At 36.1% G+C, this 14878-nt stretch overlaps 1 protein-coding gene across 1 annotated transcript in view; it reads left to right on the top strand.

Annotated features, from left to right (window-relative positions):
• Positions 1 to 14878, top strand: part of CDC42BPB (CDC42 binding protein kinase beta) — a 145064-nt gene that overhangs the window by 94767 nt on the left and 35419 nt on the right. Inside the window, exons 18-25 of the mRNA XM_020971138.2 lie at positions 210 to 358; positions 2345 to 2439; positions 2528 to 2607; positions 7920 to 8009; positions 8436 to 8513; positions 11718 to 11823; positions 12368 to 12504; positions 14196 to 14335. Coding sequence (XP_020826797.1) covers positions 210 to 358; positions 2345 to 2439; positions 2528 to 2607; positions 7920 to 8009; positions 8436 to 8513; positions 11718 to 11823; positions 12368 to 12504; positions 14196 to 14335 — 875 coding nt within the window. The remainder of the gene's footprint in view (positions 1 to 209; positions 359 to 2344; positions 2440 to 2527; positions 2608 to 7919; positions 8010 to 8435; positions 8514 to 11717; positions 11824 to 12367; positions 12505 to 14195; positions 14336 to 14878) is intronic.

Consider the following 14878-nt stretch of genomic DNA (forward strand, 5'->3'; position numbering starts at 1 on the left):
GGTAAAGACATAACAGTAACATTACCTCCCTTATTGTGAGGGTAAAATTAGGTAAAATTTGTTAAGGGCTATAAAGTTCTATGTAAATGCTAGTTATTAATATAATTCCATGAAGGCTAAGGTATTTTCTCTAAACATTTTAATTTAACTAAGATTTAAAATAAATAAAGATTTCCTTCCTACTGATATTAACTAACTCATTTCAACAGGATCCACTTTGGAAAGTGCGTCGTAGTCAAAAATTAGATATGTCCGCCCGGCTGGAGTTGCAGTCTGCCCTTGATGCAGAGATTCGTGCCAAACAGCTCATTCAGGAAGAGCTAAGGAAAGTCAAAGAAACAAATCTAGCCTTTGAAAGGTACTAAAAGTTAACACTGATTTCCCTATTTTTCCACATTTTATTTCAATTTAAAAACCTTTTTGTAGTCTTGACATTTTTGAAAAAGTAATCAAGAATTTGTTACCCATATGGAAAGGTGGTGATCTACATTCTTCATCTGTGCAGCAAATTACACACATTTTCTATAGAGTATAATCTGAGTTAAAGGCAACTGTAATTTTTTTCTGTGAAGTTATTCACAAATCACCCTAGAAATCCACACCATTCCCATTTTTTTCATATTTAGCTCCTTTATAATTTTTTATTTTATCTGTTTATAATTTTCCTTTTACTATAAAATTTAAAATGCAGATTTAAAGTTATTGTTCTGTTTGGAAATTTAAATAATTATAAAGCTTTCTTGTATACATTTGTAGTAGTTATCTTTATGGTGAGGAGACGCATCATTGTTTCAATATGCAGTTTTTTTAAAAGGGCCTTATGACCTACCTCCCAGGTAGGAATGGACTGTTTAATTAGACTGTGGGCAGCTGCTTGAGGACAGGGAACTCTCTCTTTCCTCACTTTGTATTCTCAGCAATTAGCCCAGTCCCTATCACATGGCAATTGCTTAACCAGTACCTACCGATTGAATGTCATCATGCAAAGGCTGGAGGACCAGTGGTTGGGTAGGTAGAGAAGGGATTCTTGGTCAAGTATGAATTGGACTAGATAGTCTCTACAGTCCTTTCTAGCCCTGAGATTTTGTGACCATATCTTGACTAAGACCCTTTTATTTGGTTTAGTTTGAATCTCTATACAACAGCCCTCTGCAGGGAGTGAGCATTGCTGATTTATTGCCTCATCACTTTTAATCTAAAATGTTATCAGCCACTAATTAGAAAATTTTTTTGTTCCCCGAAGCAATTTCCTTAACAAAAGATACTGATTTGTCTCTCTGTCATGAGTCCCAATGCCAGCTGCCTTTTAGGTATAGTTGGTTGTTTCTTTTTTTTTTTTTTTAATTAATTTATTTTGAATTTTCAACAATCACTTCCATAAGCTTTTGAGTTTAAATTCCCCCCCCGATGGCACACAATCTGATACAGGCTATACATATACATTCCTGTTAAACATATTTTCATATTAGTGATGTTGTAAGTAAGAATTAGAACCAATAGGAGGAACCACCAGAAAGAGAAAAAAAAATAGCAAATAGTATGCTTCAATCTGCATTCAAACTCCATAGTTCTTTCTTTGGATGTGGATAGCACTTTTCCATCATGAGGCCTTTGGAGATGTCTTAGGTCGTTGTATTGCTGAGAAGGCTTAAGTCTGTCAATATTAGTCATCGCTCAGCGTGGCTGTTATTGTATACAATGTTCTCCTGGTTCTGCTCATTTCACTCAGCATCAGATTGGGTAGTTGTTTCTTACGTGTATTTTGACGTTTGTAATCCTGACCTGGGGAAAAAAAGATATTTCTGTGCCTTCCAAAAACTTTTACTTCAAATCCCTGAAGGAATTGGAATTGTGTGATTGCCAGATCTCTACTTGGGAAAGAGATTAAGTTGTCTTTGACAAAGTTTACCACTTGTTCCCATTAAGAGTCTTAATGGCTGAAGTCTTAGTTTAAGATGATATAACATGTGCTGGTACAATAAGCTGAGAATTAACTTGGAATTACTAAGGCATAACCTTGCTGGTAAATTTCTTAACTTGGGTGTGTACTGTCTTTTTTCCCCAACTAAAAAATGAGATTAATAATGCTAAAATGAATATCATAGATATTATAGAATTCTGTGATAGAAAGTTTCATAGTAATAAACAGCTTGGGAATTATAATGAATCTAATATAAGTTCTGTGTAAATGTTTATAATTTTAAAGCATGTTTTAAGTTCCTTTATTAAATAGCTATTAATTAGCATTATACCATGATTCTAAATCTGTTGCCCCATCAACTAAATCTCAATGTAAAATGTCTTTTTTTCCATAACACTAAATTAATTACATTTAATACTTTAGTAAACTCAAGGAATCTGAAGCAAAAAATAGAGAATTATTAGAAGAAATGGAGAATTTGAGGAAAAAGATGGAAGAGAAATTTAAGGCAGACACAGGTAAATTTGACTAAAAGTTTCTAATAAATTACTTTCAAATAATGTGTTTATCTTAACTTTAAATTTATTAATTGCTTTTTCCTTTCAGGCCTCAAACTTCCAGATTTTCAAGAATCAATTTTTGAGTATTTTAACACTTCACCTCTTGCACATGATCTGACATTTAGAGTAAGTATATACACCAAATGATTTGGTTGCAGAGATATGTGGGTTGTTCATTTTTAATAAATTGACATCATATATTCAAATACCCAAAAGCTATCCACAGAAAAAAATATAATAAATCAACATCTGATGAAGCATCACAAGTGTGTTCTGAGCTTGAAATTGACCTATCGTGGTATGTTTATAAACTTTCCTTCAAAAATGGTTGAAATCTTTCCAGAGATGAACTCTCCCAAGGTAAACAATAGCAGATTCAAAGAATATGTACTTGTCTCAGAGATTGGCTGTCTATGAACTTGGCTTCATGCTTCCAGGCTAGCAGCATTCTGCCTTACTGAGCTATCATGCCATTTTAGTTTATTCAGCAACCTTTTTTTTTTTTTTTGGCAAGGCAGTGGGGTGAAGTGACTTGCCCAGGGGCACACAGCTAGTAAGTGTCCGAGTTCAGATTTGAACTCAGGTCTTCCTGAATCCAGGGCTGGAGCTCTATCCACTGCACCATCTAGCTGCCCCTCAACAAACATTTTTTTAAGCAACTGCTGACTGTATATGTACTGCACTGTGCTAACTTCCTGAGATCCAGAAAACAACTCTGTTTCCATATGACCACAAGTCAGATTTCATTGATGAAATAAGCAACACATTGTGGATGGTAATGTAATTAAGGTTGAGAGAGGAAGGGAAAGTAAGAAAATAAGTTCTAGCTAGATTTTTGTTATTGCTATTGTAAAATTACTTCATCATTATGAGTCTCTCATTGAGAAGCCTCCCCACCCAGACAGATTTTTCAGTAAATGTATTTATAATATGAGCAATTCAGAACAAACTTTCCAGGGTTAATGGACTGCATAACTTTAGAGGAAGCATCTGTTAAATGCTGACATGAATCATGCTTCCTCACTTTATATGTTATAAATTCCAAATGGATATGTGGGGTGGCACATTGTTTTAGTCCGTCTTTATCCAAAACAATCGAAATGGGCTCTTAAGAATAAGTAGCCACAGGGTCAGCTAAGTGGCACAGTGGATAGAGTACTGGCCTTGAAGTCAGGAGGACCTGAGTTCAAATCCGGCCTCAGACCAAACACTTTGACATAAGTGTGTCCCTGGGCAAGTCACTTAACCCCAGTTGCCTTAAAAAAACAAAAAGTAGCCACAGGGCAGTTAGGTGGCAAAGTGGATAGAGCACCGGCCCTGGAGTGACCTCAGACACTTGACACTTACTACTGTGTGACTCTGGACAAGTCACTTAACCTCGAATGCCTCACAAAAACAAAAGAATAAGTAGCTGTGATTAATCCTAGCAGTTTAGGGGGTGGAAATAAATCTCGTTACTGGGGGGTCTTTAACTAGCTTTTTAATGCTTAATGTCATTCTGATTACATACCTGGGTAAGTACTTTCCAAATCCCTTTCATTTAAATTTTACCAAATGATAGTAGTTCTTTCCCATCCATGTCCCTGGAAAAAGCCTACAGCTTATTGTGAAATATAGAATAACCAATGACTACTAGTTCTGTTATAAACCTTACTCCTTAGTGAATTCGTTTTCCATTCATTTCACTAATCAAAAACACTTGTTTGATAGAGGAACAGAGAATTGCTAGCAATTAAGGTTTTCAAATTGTCAGCAGTTTGTTTAGGTATATTAATGGTAGATAGAAAGAAAAGCAGTTGCCTCCAGAATTAATAGAGAATACGTTAAAAATCTCTCAAGTAATCATGATAGCCCTTTTTCTTGATTCTTTCCCTACATGTCTATCTACTCTTCAGTTTTCTTTGCTGGATGTTCAGTCCCAAGTTTAAGTCCTGGGTCCATTTCTCCTTTCCTTTTATACTCTCTCGCTTGGTGATCTTATCAGCTCCCATAGGTTCAATAATCATCTCTTAGATGATTCCCTGATCTGTATATCCTCTCTCCTGACCTGCAATCTCACATTACCAACTGCTTTTTGGATATTTTGATCAGAATATCCTGTTGACATTTTATACTCAACAGTAACAGTACTTGTAATTTCTCCCCCAAATCCTCTTTCTTCCAAAAGTCCATACTAATAGTCACCCAGGCTCAAAACCTAAGTGTTAATCTTGACTCCTTGCCCAAAGTCACCCCACATATCCAATTTATTGCACGGTCTTGTCATTCTTCTCTTCACAACATTCCCATTATCTGTAGCCTTCTCTCCACTCAGATAATCAGGACCCCATTTCTCATACATGACACTCCATCTTCTAACTCTGCCTTTTCACTGCCTGTTTCTCATAAAGGGGGTATAATGGCATAGGGTATAGTGTAAATGGAAGGTAATCTCAGAGGGAAGATGAGTTTGAACTGAGTATTGAAGGAAGTCAGGGAAGCCAGGAAACAAGCGAGGAGGAAGAGCATTCCAGGTTTGTAAAACTGCCAGCAAAAAGGCAGAATTGCAAACTTGGGAGTGCACTCATAATGTCATTTATATATAATTGTTTGCATGTTGTCTCTCCCATTAGAATATGTGCTCTCTAGGGGCAAGAACTATGTTTTTGCCTTTATTTGTACCTCCAGGGCCTTGCACAGTGCCTGCCACATAATAAGTGCTTAATAAATGCTCGTTGACTGAGTTTTTAAATTAGTAAGTTTTGTATTTATTAGACAGTCTTCTAGCCTAATCCAATTCAAAAACTATTTATTAAGTGATTCCATTGTTCAAAGTACGGTACTAGACACTGAAGATAAAGACAAAACAAAAAATAGATTTAGTTCTCCAGGAATTTACGTTTTACTAAGAAGATGCAACCAAAAAAGTAATATAAAAACAATAATTTGAGGAAGGATTAGCATCTGGATTAACAATTGGTACCTGTCTGAGAGACAGAGGTTAGGCATGGGAATGAAATGCTGTTACATCAGTTGAATAAACATTTATTAAGTACTTACTCTGTCCAGGGAGCTCTCCTAGGCCCTTGAAGCGTAGATAGCAAAGTTAGATAACATTTTGTTCCTGCCAGTGTGGTGTTTATAATCTGATAGAAGAATCAGATGTATAATCTGATAGATGACATATCGAAGTGTGTAGTAGGTACAAACCAAATTCATTGTATGGCCAGGGCCTTCTATATAAAGCAACATCACAAATTGTATGTAACCAAGCATCAGACTCTTCCCACCATATTTGGGGGTCACATAATATGTGCTTAATAAATGCTTGTTGACTGATTAAACTTAGGACTGATAAAAACTTAGGAAGTTTTTAAATTAGCAAGTTTCATACTTATTAGATGATCTTTTAGCCTAATCCAATTAAAAAACCATTTATTAAGTGATTCCAGTGTTCAGCGTTCTGTACTAGACACTAGTCAGGCCTGTGAATTGCTACTAGGCATAATACAGGCAAATCTAGTCTCAAAAAATGTAAAACACAGTAACAAAAAATGTGAAGATAAGTATTTTAAATGTGCAAAGTTCTTTTTAGTCCCCTGTCCCTATAACTAGAAAATATTTGAAACATTCCCAGAAGTTTAAACAGTTTTTTAAATTTGCTGGCCAGCTTGGAAAATACATGCCACAAAAACTGAAAATTGTTCAATTTGCTACCAATACCTTTCATGAAAGTTTTTTATTGGGTAGAAAATGATCATTTTTGTCCCTCCTATCTGTTACAACCAAGGTTTCTATTTTTTCATCAGCATCTTCTCTGCTACCCTTTTTTGAAGAGGTAAGTTTCTGTTAATAGTTGGTGCTTTCTGTCTTTGTTAAGATGGCACCACTAAACTAGTGAATTTTCTTCACTATTTAATTTGTATAATTTATTTTAACTTACCAGCTAAAGAAAACTACTTTTATTAGAGTTTCATAAAAAGCTTTAAAATAAAATTAGTTTACTTTGGAGATGCAGGTATCTGAAGATAAAATTCTCTAATTCGTCATGTCTCATAGGATAAAAATCACCATTTTTAGCTTTCGCAATTAGCAAACAATCTAGCAGTTTTTTCTAATTTTTTTTTAACATTTTGAAATACTGTTATAGAGTTGTAGGTAGATATAGATATATAATTGTGCTTGAGTGTTGCTTGTATGAGCTCCCTTCCTACATGAATTTCGTTCCTTATACCAGTAGCCTAATTATTTGTAACAAGTCAGTAATATTCATCTTGTTAATGCAAAATTCAACGTTTACCACATTCCTCTTGTATTTCACAGAGTCCAGCCATGTATTGTTGTAGATACCCCACGCCAGGTTTTTATACCATAGTTTTGAAATTAGTATATTATTCTTGTGCTAGATACTAAACTGAGTAAATATTAATGTTTCGGTAATGGCATGTTAACTTTAGTAATCCTCATTAAGGTAAGTTTTAACGGTTGGGGTCTTTACACAATTACAACTAATCTTGCTGAATTCATTTAGAGAATTTCTTAAATTGAGCAAGAAACTAAGTGGCTGTTCTGCAATGTAAACGTATTCATAATAATCTGACTGTACCTATAGTGAGTGTCATGCTCCCTGGCCTTTTTATTCGGGGTTGTAACTTCAGCAGGTTCCTCATAAAGCCAGAATTTCTGCCTTGAAAAATGAATGAGGCTGTTTTATCTTAAGAGAAAGCCTAATCAGAGGCACACAGTAAACTTAGAGAAAAGGCCACAAGATCATCATCCTCCACATGTCTTTTTATAGGAATGATAAAGCAGGTCATATACTTTGCATTTTTCTAGTTATAGGGACAGGGGACCAAAAAGAGCTTTGCATATTTAAAATATTTACCTTCCTTTTTTTTTTTTTTGAGACTAGATTTGCCTATATTATGCCTAGTAGCAATTCATAGGCCTGATCCACTGCTGAATATCACACAGACTTAAGCTGTTCCATTTCTGACTTGGATAACTTCACCTGTCCCCCAAGAGCTTGCCATATCAATGCTTAACTTAGTGTAAATGTCAGATCAGCTTTAGCCTCATTGCAGCCCAGAACTCCCAAACTCAAATGAGCCACCAACCTTTGCCTCTTCTGTAGTAAGAACTGCAGAAATACACCACCATGTCCAGTGATTTTTTTTATTACTCATAAACACATCATCACATTGTTTCAGAGACTATGAAATGTCATTAATTTACAACAGCTGAGAGGTTTGTAGTTGATCTAAGAAAGCCAGACTTTTAGGGCTGTACCTACAGCACTACAGGAGTAAAAAGAGGTTAGTGATAACTTTAAAAGAAATATAGTTTGGAGACCTTTTCAGAGCCTCATCAGTACCTAGGCTATTTAACAATATATACTTTAGGACTCAGAGTTCAAAAAGTCCTAATTATCATTCCTACTCCTTTTTTATTTTTCACAGACTAGCTCAACTAATGACCAAGAACCACAAGTTCCCAAACCAGAAGTTTCACCATCCATTTCAGTTTCCATAAACACAGAACAGCAAGAAGTAAGTCTGCTAACTTTATTCTGCTAAGAGATTCACCTGAATTTTACCTTCCATTAGGACATAGTGTTATTAATACTAATTATTATTAATATGATTATTAATCATCTATTAGTGTTTATTTGTAGATACTGCCCATCATGAAAGGAAGCACATTCTAATTAAGTGTACTTCTTTGTAGCCTTGGTTCTTTGCTTTATAGACAGTTTATAGAACTTTTTTTTTCGGCTGTTTAACAAGTATGTTAATGTGCTTTATTTTTACTTTAATTGTTAGTGAACTTGCTTTGAGTATTTTGAGTATTTATTAAAATAGTAAATTAGAAGTATAACTAAAAAAATAATACTTTTAAAAAGAAATAAATACTATTCAATGTAGGAAATTAAAGAAAATATTGAAAAAGCAATTGTATCTCTTCTTATATTATAGGAAACAACTCGTCCTCAACAGAGGGGACCTGCTGTTTCTTCTCCCACCATCCAGTCTCTTTCTCTAGCTGTACCAAAGGTAGGAAATATTATTTAGGGCCTTCATTTTAGAAAGTAATTGGATATGTTGGTTTTTCTACTGATGAGTATATGGCATGTATACATTTAAGAGCAAAGGAGAAATCCAAACAAAATGCTCTAGGAAAATTTAAAGAAGCAGAGAGAACTTCCCCAGTTTCCGCATTTATAAAGTAAGGAAGGTGGCACAGGGGATAGAATCGTGGACCTGGAGTCAGGAAGACCTGAGACACTTACTTAGCTGTGTGATCTTGGGCAAGTCACTTAATCTCTGTTTTGCCTCCATTTCCTCAGCTGTAAAGTGGGAATAATAATAGCACCTACCTCCTAGGGTTATTATGAGGATCAGATAAGATAATAATTACAAAGGGCTTAGCACAGTTCCTAGCACATAATAAACACTAAATCAGTGCTGGCTATTATTGTTAGATCACGGGTGTCAAACTTGGTGCCAGGCAACCAGTTTGAAATATAATTGGGAAATGTTTAACTAAATAAAAATGTAATGCAACAGAGATAATGTTAATTTGAGGTTTCTTAAGTCACTATGCACCCCACAGGGATACATTTCTATTAGAATTTGATGTCATTAGTTTATATTGTCTGTAAGATCTCAGTCATCTCTAAGTGTTGCTGGTATCAGTACATACTCCCTCTCCAAAACGACCAATGAAACCCAGCATGTAATTCAAAGAAATGTGGATTCTTGTAAAGAAGCATCCCGTGTACGAAGAGGGGACAGGAGAGAGCTGAACCCCGAACCACTTCTTTTCTCTTCTCTTCTTCCCCTCCCCAACCCCCCATATCAGATGCCTAGGAAGACTTTTATCTGGAACCCAGAGTCCAGTAAGGAAATATTGGCAGCAAAGATAGAGGGGCTGCCACTCCTTGTGTATCTGAGTGTGGCCTGATTAAAGAAATCCTCAGTGACTAGTCTGGGGGTCAGGGTCAGGGTCAGTGCTGTCCCCATTACTGCCAAAAGCCTTCATCAGGCCTTGTTCCATAATAAAATATCAGGTCACCAAACAGGTGATAAACATTCCATTTTTGTCACTCTCCTTAGTTTCAATTAGTAGAGATGTTATTCTTTACACCAGATGTGCTAAGAAGTACAGCCAAAAGAATGCTAGACAGGGAATCAGGAGAGGCCTCACACATCACTGAATTTCTGGGAGCCTCCATTTCCTTCCCGGCCTGTAAAATGGGGATGATAGAAGTAGTCCTTTCTGACAAGATAACAGCCATGAAAGTGCTTTGCAAACCTTAAAATGATGTATGTATTGTTGTTATTAATTTAGGTAATTCTTAAAGATACCTGATCATTAATTATGCTAATTAAGATAGGGAGAAAAGAAACTGGTTTCTGTGTCAGACTAGTTAGAAGTTTGGAACTGGAATTAAGGTTACCCTGGAGAGCTATATATCAACTCCTGATTTTTATTTTTGTCGTATTACACTTTTCTTTATACTTTTATTTTTCTATTTCCAACATTCATTTAAAAATTTTTTTGAGTTTCAGATCCTCTCCCTTCCTCCAACCCCTCTTCCACTCTGAGAAGGCAAGCAGTATGATACCTATTATACATGTGAAGTCCTGCAGAATATTTCCTTATTAGCTATGTTGCAAAAAAGAGGGTGTGGGGAGGGCAAGAAAAATAAAAATGGAAAAAAAAATAAGAGGCAGCTAGATGGCACAGTGGATAGAGCACCGGCCCTGAAGTCAGGAGGACCTGAGTTCAAATCCGGCCTCAGACCAAACACTTGACACTTACTAGCTGTGTGACCCTGGGCAAGTCACTTAGCCCCAAATGCCTCAAAAGTAAAAAAAAAAAAAAAAGAAAAGAAAAAAATATGCTTCAGTCTACGCTCAGGCTCATCAGTTCTCCCTTTGGAAGTGGGTAGCATTTTTCATCGTTGGTCCTTTGGAATTGTTGTGAATCTTTGTACTGATTAGAGTAGCAAAGTCTTTCACAGTTGATCATTACAATATTGCTATTACTGTGTACAATTTTCTCTTGGTTATGCTCACTTCATTTTGCATCAATTCATATAAGTCATCCATGTTTTTTTCTGAAACCATCCTGCTTGTCATTTCTTACAACACAGTAGTATACCATCACAATCGTATAACACAACTTGTTCAGCCATTCCTCAATGGGTAGACACCCCTTGACGTCCAGTTCTTTGCCACCACAAAAAGAGTTGCTGTAAATATTTTTGTACACATAGATCCCTTTCATTTTTTAAAATTTTATTGGGGGGGGCAGTTGGGATTAAGTGACTTGCCCAGGGTCACACAGCTAGTACATGTCAAGTGTTTGGTCTCAGATCGGATTTGAACTCAGGTCCTCCTGACTTCAGGGCCGGTGCTCTATCCCCTGCGCCACCTAGCTGCCCCTTTCCCTTCCCTTTTTCTTTAATCTCTTCGGAATACAGGCTTAGTATAGTGGTATTTCTGGGTCAAAAGCTATGCAATAGTTTTATAGCCCTTTGGGCATAGTTCCAAATTGTTCTCCAGAATGTTTGAATCAGTATACAATTCCACCAGTAATGCATTGGTATCCCTATTTTTTCACATCCCCTCCAGCATTTGTGATTTTCGTTTTCTGTCACATTAGCCAATCTGATAGGTGTGAGGTGGTTCATTTCTCTAATGAGTAGTGATTTAGAGCATTTTTTCACATGACCATCAATAGCTTTGATTTCTTCTTCTGAAAACTTCCTGTTCATATCCTTTGACCATTTATCAATTGAGTAATTGCTCTTATTTTTATAAATTTGGCACAGTTTCCTATATATTTGAGAAATGAGACCTCATCAGAGAAATTTCATGCAAAATTTTTTTTCTGGTTTCCTGAATTTTGACTGTACTTGTTTTGTTTATATAAAAGAGGATCATGTTTTGTTCTGTTTCATTTTTGTTTTCTTTTTCTTTTTCTCTTGTTTGGTCATAAACTTTTATCCAGAGATCTGACAGGCGGTTTTTTCTCTTCTCCCCTAATTTGCTTGTGATAACACTCTTTATGTCTAAATCATGTACCCATTTTGTCTGTACCTAGTTAAGCCAGTTAAGTTTTAGTTTTGTTAGGAAAGTGATCAGTCTCTTTTTTTTTTAAGTTTTTTTTTCTTTTCTTTTTCATTTTTCATTTTTACATTTTTTATATTTTTATTATTTTACTTTTATTCTCTTATATTTCTCTTTCAGCCTAAAGCTCACCAGTTCAGTGTCAAATCCTTTTCAAGTCCTACACAGTGTAGCCATTGCACTTCTCTTATGGTTGGATTAATTCGACAAGGCTATGCTTGTGAGGGTGAGTAATTCAAATAGAAGTTGTTTTTGAGATTAAATTATTGAAACCTCTGTACTTGAAGCATTAGTCAACTCAGTGAAAAGTAATTATTGTAAGAACTTTAAGGTCAACCAAGCCAACCCCTGTTGCAAGAAGAGACTCCAGACTCAGCAGCATAGCACCATTGTGACATGTGCTCTCTACTCTCTGCTTGGTGCCACCTTTTATACCTTTGTACCCCTAGACTGCTACGCACCTGAGTCTCTATCCCTCCTTGACAGAGTGTTCAGAGGAGTATAAAAATGGCTTCTACTTTAAATGCATATATTGGCAGTAACTTATAGCACATAAAAGTTCAATATTATCATTGTAAGCGTATTGAGAAGTGATTGCAGAAATTGAAACAGATAAACTTCTGAATTTTCACGTGCACCCTCTTCTAGTGACAATTAAACTTCTCTGCTCTTTCCTAGTGCCAGCTATGTGTCTTTAAATTGTCTTCTCTGTAATTATACATAGTGACTTCTTTTTAGAATGTAATTGATGATGTCTTTCATTTTTCCAGTGTGTTCCTTCTCATGCCATGTTTCATGCAAAGACAGTGCTCCTCAGGTTTGTCCAATTCCTCCTGAACAATCAAAAAGGCCTCTTGGAGTAGATGTACAGAGAGGGATTGGAACCGCTTACAAAGGCTATGTCAAGGTAAGGCTGGGGCAGCAATAGAGACAGGAAAAGCTCTGGGCTCCAGGGATGTCATGGACTTGAATTCTGATCTAAGTTCTCCCACCTAACAGCTTTGTGATCTTGATTATATCTAAAGCTTTTAGGAACTTAGATTCCTCATCTTTAAAAGAAAGATAATAATACACTATCCATCTCGAAGTGGCTGTGAAAATTAAATAAGATAACGTACTATACATATAGCAGTTTGTAGCTACGAAGGGTTATGCAAATGTGAACTATTATTAGTCTACCTAATCTGCCAAAATGTACTTGAGAATATTTTGACTTCACAGTGTGGGTACTACTGCCACACCACCACTGGAAATTCTAGTACTTTAAAATCTTCATAGTCACTTTGACTTTCTGTGGCCAAAAAAAATTTACATGGTACCCAGCATTCTCATCAGTCGATTACCAGACTGTCATTCTCAGATACCAGGCCCATATTTGTAGTCTTTCCAGCTTAGTAGAGTTCACCAGAATTTTTGTTCCCCTACAGTACCTTTTAGAATCAGGTTACATCTGCTAAAATGAGACATTAGACTAGAGCTTTAATGGAAAATGGTTAGTTATTTATAGTCAAGTTGGTTCTGAATTTCTTTAATAAATAATAAAATAAGGGCAGCTAGGTGGTGCAGTGGATAGAGTACTGGCCCTAGAGTCAGGAGGAACTGAGTTCTAATATGACCTCAGACACTTGGCACTTACTAGCTATGTGTTCCTGGGCAAGTCACTTAACCCTGATAGCCTTGCCCCCCCAAAAAAAAATCTTAAAAAAAAAATGAGGCAGCTAAGTGGTATAGTGGATAGAGCACTGACCTTGGAGTCAGGAGGATCTGAGTTCAAATCTGGCCTCAGACCAGACACTTGAATACTGTGTGACCCTGGGCAAGTTACTTAACTCCAATTGCTTAAAACTAAATATATAAATAAATAATAAAATGAGATTAGAAACTAAATACATTTGATATTGTTTCCATTTAAGTTTATCCATTTTTAACTTCCATCTCTCTGGTTTATTTGCCATGCAACCAATTTCCCAGATAATTTCCAACAGAAACTCAGTCAAATTTAACTGACGGAACTGTCAAAGGTGATTGTGCATTTAGCCCAGGACAATATTAAAGATGTTATGTACAAATGTTATGTACATTTTGCATGGTACTTCCCTAATGGGGGCCATCTCCAGTCATCTTGATCTGTATCTGGCCACTGGACCCAGATGGCTCCGGAGGAGAAAGTGAGCCTGGTGTTTTTTCACAGCCCTCCCTCACTTAAATCCAATTCACTTGCAAGTCATGGCATCACCTCCCTGATGTCATGGTCCTCTTCAAGAATGAAGGACAGACTACAGTCAACAACCTTGATATGTCGGGGAGGTAATCAGAATACCTTTTCTCAAACATGAACTGAACACCTCTAGGTCAGCACTTCTCATCACAAAGCTTCTGAAAAAAATTATAGAAAGAAGTAGCCTAGGTATCTGAAACTAGAAAACATGGGATAAGGGATAGAATGCCATAATTTTTCCTTAGTCATTCGCAATGCATAGTTCACTAACTCCAGGCTTAGAAGTGAGAAATCAAGTGTATTATATTTTCTGATTAATTTTAAATTAATTTCAGTTTTAAAATGTCTTTCTAAAAAAAATAAAATTTATTTCTTTGCAGATTCCAAAGCCTACAGGGGTGAAGAAAGGGTGGCAGAGAGCATATGCAATTGTCTGTGACTGTAAACTCTTTTTATATGATTTGCCTGAGGGAAAATCCACGCAGCCTGGCGTCATTGCAAGTCAGGTCTTAGATCTCAGGTTGGTTTGTGACAAATGCTGACACGGTTTATTAATTTTGTTTTCATTTTTATTTCATGAGAGTGTATTGTTTTATGTCATTGCTACTGTGACCTCAGTTATAACTTGATCATTATATTATTCTAGAAGACAGTTAAATTTAGCTAACACATATAATGTTAATTTCTCTGCTTTGGAAAATTGGACAAATAGACATTTATTTTAAGGGTACTTAATTGTCTCAAAATAAACAGAATGTCCAAAAAATGTTTGTGTCTGCATATAGTACATTTGAATCTAGTTACCTTTTTTGCAGGTTAGAAAAGTTGGAAAAACCAATTGTGTACTTGAAAATTAGTTCCAGGAAATGTAAAATCTGACCCAAAAATATCCATTGTCTTGCTCTGACCTAGTATTTTTCAGTTTTCCTGGAACTAAGCGCAAGAGGAAACTTAGCATCTGCTTTCTTCAGTTACGTGCTTGTTGTGCTTGGCATTCTGAGAAGAATTCAGCTCCTGGCCTCAAGGCGCTCGTAGTGTCATTGCATAATGAGCCATATATATC

Source organism: Phascolarctos cinereus, unplaced genomic scaffold (genome assembly GCF_003287225.1).
Source record: "Phascolarctos cinereus isolate Bilbo 61053 unplaced genomic scaffold, phaCin_HiC Scaffold_2;HRSCAF=192, whole genome shotgun sequence".
Classification (NCBI taxonomy): domain Eukaryota; kingdom Metazoa; phylum Chordata; class Mammalia; order Diprotodontia; family Phascolarctidae; genus Phascolarctos; species Phascolarctos cinereus.